Source organism: Zea mays, chromosome 7 (genome assembly GCF_902167145.1).
Source record: "Zea mays cultivar B73 chromosome 7, Zm-B73-REFERENCE-NAM-5.0, whole genome shotgun sequence".
Classification (NCBI taxonomy): domain Eukaryota; kingdom Viridiplantae; phylum Streptophyta; class Magnoliopsida; order Poales; family Poaceae; genus Zea; species Zea mays.
This window is the reverse complement of record NC_050102.1, coordinates 9,953,138-9,960,984: the sequence shown is the minus strand read 5'-3', so window position 1 is coordinate 9,960,984 and position 7,847 is coordinate 9,953,138. Positions and strand designations below refer to the sequence as shown.

Here is a 7,847-nt window from a genome sequence, read left to right as displayed (position 1 = left end):
TCAGCTTGAGAAAAATGTTATGAATGAAATACAAATAGCTCATAACTAGGAGCAAATAAATCTACAAACATCAACTATAGTTAACCATACCATGCTCCTTGCAAAGAATTCTGGAATAAGCAGGTTTATGAATTTCCATAAAGAGACTAGACAAGCAGTTGAGTGGTTGTAAATAAACTTTTCAGACAAATACTACTGTGCTTTCCTAGGGAGAGAGAAAGATAGGATCCCAAACAACAACATAGTCTTTTGTTCCAAGTAAGTTAGGGTAGGCTAGAGATGAAAACCACAAGAAACAAAAAAAAAACTTGACCTGCGAAGCGTAAGACAGCCCTCAGGCATAAAGGGTAGGAAAAACACCAAAAGGGTAAAAGACAGACGGTAGAGTTAAGGGTAAAAAGAAAAAAAAAGATCATGGTTCTCGCACGTTGATTGCTAATCTCCAAACACACCTATCATTAGCTAATTTCTTAAAGATATTCCACTCCTTAAGATATCTCTCATACGCCCTGTCCCAAGTCATTTTAGGTCGACCCTACCTCTTTTTACATTATCGACCCACTCTAAAACCCCTCTACGCGCCGACGCCTCAAGAGATCTCTTTTGGACATGTCTAAACCATTTTAACCGATGTTTCAATTGGTGCCACCCTGACCCTATCCCGAATATCTTCGCTCCAAACTCTATCCCTTCTTGTGTGGCCACAAAACCAACGCAACATACACATCTTTGCTACACTTAGTTGCTGGACATGTTGCCTTTTTGTCGGCCAACATTCAACACCGTATAACATCGTCGGCCGATGAAAAGTTGCTCCTCAGGCCAGATTAGTCACAAGTTTTTAGGTCCTCTAAGGCCCAATGAGAAGTCCATTCCGAGGCAACGGGCAAGAAGCCAAGAACAATCAATGCCCTAACACCTGCCCAAAATTTCCCTTCTTTTGCAGTCTCACCTTCCTCCCCCATAATAACTCCCCAGTACCAATGTGGCAATGTCTCAGCTAGATTAACTGCAATGTCATTGCTAGCACCTTGCATCACAGCAAACTTTCCTACCAACACCTGACACATTCACACTCTTTCAGCTACGTCCATAGATATTGCCCATGAGAATCCTCAATGTGAACACATTCCAACCAAATCCTTTTATGTTTGGCATCTTGTCTAACAGGCTCATCCTGCCAAAGATTGAGAGGTTCTGTGGCCTGGAAAGCAAGTTTCGTATGATGATGATGGTGAGGAACATGGCAACAAACTGAGAAACATAGCACCCCACCCCCTGACACACAAACACAGGGAGAGACCAGATGTGAGGAACATGGAAAGAAACTGATAGTTCAAGTAGCAAGGTTAATGAGCTAGGAACCTGGGTCCCAGAGCTGAAGTGAGTAATGTACCCATAACAACAATCAAGCTGACACTTAAGTTTGCTTCATGATTCATGTATTTTCCATTGGGGAAGCATATAAACACTTGCAAACACTCAAAATACACTAGGTATATACCCGTGCGTTGCTACAGAATCAATATGGTAAAATATATTAATATGTAAAAAGGCAATGTATCAGGCGCAAACCAAATAACAAAAGTCTCAAAAAAATATAGATGTACTCCACTGTATAAAATTTCAAGTCCAAGATATTACAAATGCAGTAGTGTTAGGCTAGGAATTAAGATCACGACATTTTACTGCTTTCGACACAAATAATGTTACCAATATGTGCAAGATGAAGTTCATTATCTAAACTGAAATTACTTATAGCCTGACATCACTGATAAAGGTGCAATAGTACTGGACAAGACGACAATGCAACCTTTTGATTAGCACTCTTTTTACAAACAAACAAATACTCACGACTATATTTTCTGCCATAGAAAATATAAACTATACATAATCAAAAGAATGGAATGCTTTGTCCAGAACAATTCTTGACTCACTGTCCGGGTGTCTGAATAGGCTATGTTGAGCAGATAAAGCTTCCTTGAAGCAACAAATGCACCCGAGAAGATCTGTTTCATCCCTCACCTAGTGCTATCCAGTGTGTACTCAATTTCATACACTGCCAGGCCGCCATGACCTGATCTCTCTCCCACTGAGAACATCCTGAATCATGACCACATCCAGCGCATTAGTCATCCATACGATTAGTGTATTTCAAATGTCAAGCATTCTGGAGGACTTCCAATGTCAAAAAAACGTTGTTTAGTGGCATTTATACCTTTTTCTTCTCTGCTTGCAGAAGTTTGCCCGCGATGAACTGGCGGCGTCCCGAACTCCGTCAGCGAATTAAGCCGAAGGTTGACGACAAACCCAATATTGTTGCTCCCTTCACCCTCCTGTTGAAACAACGCTGTCACGCCCATCTTCTCCACCTTCACCAAACAAAAGACTTTGGCACAACAATCCACATGTGCAATCCACGATCGGAATGTACAACGTAGTATCCTACACTGCTACTGCTACATTAGGCTGTCTTGCAGTATTTACGTTGTTCAGGTTCAAACTAATCCTTACCTTGGGCCAGGAGGCTGGCTTGAGGAGGGTGAAGCCCTGCTCCTAGTCAGTGTAACGCTCCAATTCTGGCCCCTCAAAAACTCCACTTTCTCCTGCCATATTAGTTTCATTAAATAAGATTGATAACTCAAATTCGTAATCACATAACAAAAACTCGTTGCAATAAATTGCAGAATAGCATTATAGAGGTCAAAATTAGAATTCTCCATATCATAATGGAGTACACAATACAAAAAGGCTAGCAAGAAGACTGGTGAAAAAGGAAAAGAGCTCACAATATGTTAAAGTGATGTGTAGAACACTACCACACAAGCGCAGATGAATCTATTGGCACTATCCTCAACATTTGTGACAAGTAAGATCCCGACCCCGGCTGTCATGGACCTTTGGTCCATGGGGATAGCTGTCTTCTCCGGCGAGGTTATACCCCTCTGCCGCAGGCTTGGTTCTAGGGTAGCAGCCCTAGGCGCTTGAGAGGGTCATTGCAAGAGAGAGAGATTGGTTTGATAATGATCTTGCTTGATGTATTCCCTGCTGCCATGCGGCTTATAAATAGCCCTATGAGGCTATGACTAACCAACTAACTAGCCGAGCCTTGGCTCCGCCACTGCTTACGCTCTTAATAAGTAGTAGAGATATGTATCCAACAGTTAAAATCTGAAATCAGAATGAAGAGAAGTTTGTACCAAGTAACTATATAGATATTTCTTCAATCAATTCTGGTTCTCCATTTCAATTTTGATTCAAGGTCAAAAAACTTCAATCCAGATATCACCAAGTCTGCAGTGGCCTTCTTTAAGTGCTCGTTCAGCATGTCCTCGTAAACAATAAAATTGGCTTCTGATAAGATATTTTGATCTCTCATGATAGTGAATACCTGTCTCGCCTCAGTTGAACTTGCATACTTGCAGAAGCCATATATGATAGCAGAATAGACAATTTCTTCCATTGAACAACCTACTTCAATCATCTCATACACCACATTGATGACTTTCTCTGGTCTTTTTGATCTGCAAGCTTCCAGAATAGTCAAGGTGTATTTAAATTCAGCTGGCCCATTTTCTATATTTCCAAGACAATCTTTAACAAGTGATATGGCTGTGTTGATCTCCCCCATCTTGCAAAGCCCTTTCACAAGAACACAGTAGGCTGACATACTTGGTATCCAATTTTCCTTCATCATGGTGTTGTAGCATGAGCAGGCCTCTTTGACATTTCCTTCATCCACGAAACATGGGATCATATGACTATATGTACATGAATCTGGTTTAAAATCAACTGAGCTTTGCATTTCTTCAAACAACAAAAGTGATTTCTTCCTATCCTTGATCTTCAGCAGATTTTCAATAAGAATATTATAAATGCCAACACTACAATACTGTTTTTGTCTCAATGCATCAAACACTTCCACAGCCTTCAATACCCTACCATCCTTTCCTGCAAGGAGCTTCATAAAATCTACTAACATTTCAACAACAGACAAGCCCATCTCTGCCAGTTTGTTAACCAACCCAAAAAATGTAACCATTTCACCCTTTTCGGCATAACAAGCTAGCAACGGTGAAACAGTATCAGAACTTGGCATAAGGTCCTCCTGAAGAACAATCTGAAATAACTTATGAGCCTTATCCTCCCTACCTATGCCACACAGCCCAATAATAAGTGTGTTATATATCCCCAGGTCAGCACGGTAGCCAGCATCAACCAACTCGTTCAACAACCTACACCCATCCCCAACCCTGCCAACAGCAACATACCCATCAATGAGCGATGCATACACCATCCTGTCCACCAGTAACCCCTTGCTCCTCATCTCCTTGAACAATTCTGCTGCTTCCTCCACCATCCCAGCCTTGCAGAGTCCCCCGACCATAGTAGCATATGCCATTGTGTCTGGCTCCACCCCATCCTTTTCCATTTCGTCCCAAACCCTCATGCAGCCATCCATATACCCCCTCCGCACCATTGTCTTCACCAGTGCAGTGTACACAAAGACATCAGGCCGACACACCTCGTTCCGCATCCTCCCAATCATCTCCAGAAGCCTATCAACCATTCCGGCGTGTGCTAGTGCACGAACCATGATGGCAAACGTCACTGGGATGGGCTGCACACCACCCTCCGACATTTCATCGAACAGCTTGAGCGCGTCCTCAACGTGGCCCGCAGCAGCCAGCGCGCCAAGGACGCGGTTGCACGCGTGGACCTGGGGTTGGACGTCGAACTCGTGGCGGAAGCGGCGAAGCGCGTGCAGAGCGCGGAGGGGGCGGCGCGCGGCGGTGTGGAGGCGGACGAGGAGGGTGAGCTGCGGGTGGGAGATCGGTCTGCCGTGCGCGCGCATGAGGTCGGGGAGCTGGTCAGCCGCGGCTGGGAGGCCCGCCGCGGACAGTAGCGAGGCGAGGGCATGGAAAGCTGGGAAGCAGTGACGGAAGCCCTTCTGGCGGCCCGCCCAGAGGAAGAACGGGAGCGCGAGCGGAGGCGGCGGGGGAGGGCGCGCGGTGAGGACCTCAGCGACGAGGGATGGAGGGACGCGGCGGAGCTTGGAGAGATCGGCGACAACGGGCGGTCCCCAGCGCTGGTGGCGGCGGAGCGCGTCGAGGAGGAAGCGCGCGAGCGGGGAGAGGCGGCGAGCGGAGGCGGATGTGGAGGAGGAGGAGGAGGCGGAAGGAGGTGACGGAGAGCGAGCAGACGACGAGGAAGAGGGCGAGTGTGGATCCCAGTCACGGAGGCGGAAGGCGGTGGCGGTGGAGGGGGAGGAGGAAGGGCGGTGTATAGTGGAGGGGAAGCGGAGATCAGTGAAGAGGCCGCCGCGGACTGTGGGCCGGTGCGGCGAGGCGCGGCGGTGGCCGTGGTAGATGGTGTGCCTGCGGCGGCGGTCAGTGGGAGAGGACGGGGACGGAGAGGCCATGGCGCCGGCCGACGATGTGAAGGGAGCGGCGCAGGCGCTAATCCGCAGTGGCAGAGAGCAGTGATGGGGATGCCAACTCGTAGTGGGCTGGGCCTCATATATACAAAGGCTCGGACATGGTCCAAGCTCTTCTCATAGTCGGGCTACAAAAGGCCCATTCCATAAATAGTACTTTTAGAATTTTATTTCAGAGAATAGCTAAATCTGAAGATTTGAAAAATATTTCTGCTAGTCTATCAGAGTTGCGCTTCATTTCTCGTTGGTTCTGTTCGTATGCATTCACTAGGTACGTGCCCGTGCGATGCGACGGCAAATAAATTATTCGATAAATGTTAGTGTACAACGATTACATTGATGTTTGTGTGTTGCTATGGTTTCTATATATCACATAGGTAGTTGTTTAAACACTTATCTTTGGCTTTGCTTAGTGAGTCCCAAATTATCAATGGTTGGTATCAAACATTTTTTATCTTGTAATCAGCAAACAACAATACAGATGCAAAATGAAATGTAGAAGGTACACAAAATTAAGTGGCAGCATACAAAACATCCGCCTTAGGATCATTGTAGCTCTTAACCAAAATAGCTCCACAACATGTGGTTCTGAAAGTCGCCTAGAGGGGGGTGGATAGGCGAAACCTGAAAATTAAAACTTTATCCCCCAACTAGATCCCTTGATTAGTGGTTAGAACAAGATATATAAATATCGGAGTATAAAAACTAAGTCCTTGCTTATAAAGAGTATTGCTAAATAATGCGGAATTGATAAATCAATACTACTAATAAGTCTATGAGAATAAAGCAAGAAGGCTTAGGTAAGAAGAGCAATAACACAAGTTCTCTCTTGCAATTTGTTGCTTCACTAAATGGGAAGTTAACTTAAAGCAACACCAAATAGAATTAGCAAAGAGTGGTGCAAGAGAAACTTAGAAAGGGAGAGGACAAACAAATCACAAGAATAAGCACACAAGACACGGGTGATTTGTTTTACCGAGGTTCGGCCCTCGAAGGCCTAGTCCCCGTTGAGGAGTCCACTTAAGGACGAGTCTTTTTCAACCCTTTCCTTCTCTCCACCGATCACCCAAGGATCGGCGAGCTCTTCTTCTTCTCAAAGATCACTCTCGATCCCGCAAGGACCACCACACTCTTTGGTGTCTCTTGCTAGCTTTTACAAGCCTCCAAAACTTTGGAGGAAGTTCGATGGGAGTCAAAACTCTACGCACAAATGAACACAAAGATGTAGCACACACTATCTCTCAATGAATCTCACAAGGCACTAGGGCTAAACTCAATTGAGTAGCTCTCAATTTCCTGCTCTCTCTTTTGTGGCACTTATGTCGGTTGTAGTGGTCTAGATCTTGTGTATAGGATGTATCAATGAATATATGTGGTTGGGAGGGCTTGAGTATGTCAACTATGTGACTTGGAATGTAGCTTGGACTCCCACTCCTTGAAGTGGCCGGTTGGGGTGGTATTTATAGCCCTCAACCACCCATATAGCCGTTGGGGCGCATCTGCCAGAAATTGCACTGGCGGACGGTCCGCGGCTAGGGCCCGGACGGTCCGCGACCCTCCAACGGTCGATTCTGACATCTTCAACGGATACTTCTGACAGATCAACGGCTAGAATAACGGCTATCTGCCTCGGTGACACCACGCGGACGGTCCCCTTGGTCCCGGACGGTCCGCGCCAGCTCTATAATTCCTTTTGCTCAACTTGTCACCTTCGGGCTTTTTGGTTCTGCACCGACCGGATGATCCGCGCCTGTGGCCGGACGGTCCGCGCTTGGCCTCGGACGGAGCTTGCTTTTTCATCGGACGGTCCGTAGTAGAGATATGTGTTTTTGCATTGGTTCTGTCCGAGGATCATCCTGGTGTCGCGGACGGTCCGCCGCAAGGGCCCGGACGGTCCGCGCTTAGTCTGTTTTTCCAAAAAGCTTCTCCTGTCCGGAATAATCTACGGTATTCCGGACAGTCGATTTAGAATAGTTGTAGATGAACTTTTGACACCTGTAGAACATATAATCTAGAGCAAACTAGTTAGTCCAATTATTTGTGTTGGGCAATTCAACCACCAAAATCATTTAGGAAAAGGTTTGACCCTATTTCCCTTTCAATCTCCCCCTTTTTGGTGATTGATGCCAACACAAACCAAAGCAAATATATAAGTGCAGTAATTGAACTAGTTTGCAACAGGTAAGTGCAAAGGTTACTTGGAATTAAACCAATTTTACATTTCATAAGATATGCATGGATGCTTTCTTATATTTAATGTTTTGGACTATGCTTGCACCATTTGTTTTGTTTTTGCAAACTCTTTTGTAAATTCTTTTCAAAGTTCTTTTGCAAATAGTCAAAGGTAAATGAATAAGATTTTGAGAAGCATTTTCAAGATTTGAAATTTTCTCCCCTGTTTCAAAATGCT

The 7,847-nt window shown here is 45.4% G+C and overlaps 1 protein-coding gene across 5 annotated transcripts; it reads right to left on the bottom strand.

Annotated features, from left to right (window-relative positions):
- Window positions 1–1,588: 1,588 nt before the first annotated feature.
- On the bottom strand, window positions 1,589–5,491 carry LOC103632011 (pentatricopeptide repeat-containing protein At4g20740). 5 transcript variants are annotated; one of them, XM_008653867.4, is made up of 4 exons: window positions 3,201–5,491; window positions 2,515–2,606; window positions 2,219–2,372; window positions 1,589–2,103 (listed from the first exon to the last, which is right to left on the bottom strand). In XM_008653867.4, the coding sequence occupies exon 1, from the start codon at window positions 5,420–5,422 to the stop codon at window positions 3,224–3,226; it is 2,199 nt and encodes a 732-aa protein (XP_008652089.1). In that variant the 5' UTR covers window positions 5,423–5,491; the 3' UTR covers window positions 1,589–2,103; window positions 2,219–2,372; window positions 2,515–2,606; window positions 3,201–3,223. The 5 variants fall into 5 exon arrangements, with proteins under 5 accessions (XP_008652089.1, XP_035816711.1, XP_035816712.1 ...); XM_035960818.1 differs by having other exon boundaries at window positions 2,790–5,487; XM_035960819.1 differs by having other exon boundaries at window positions 1,591–2,103; window positions 2,219–2,336; window positions 2,790–5,487.
- Between the last annotated feature and the right edge of the window lie 2,356 nt (window positions 5,492–7,847).

Bases quoted from the DNA above. Each gene is read 5' to 3' on its own strand.
- LOC103632011 (XM_008653867.4), bottom strand. From the start codon at position 5,422: ATGGCCTCTCCGTCCCCGTCCTCTCCCACTGACCGCCGCCGCAGGCAC.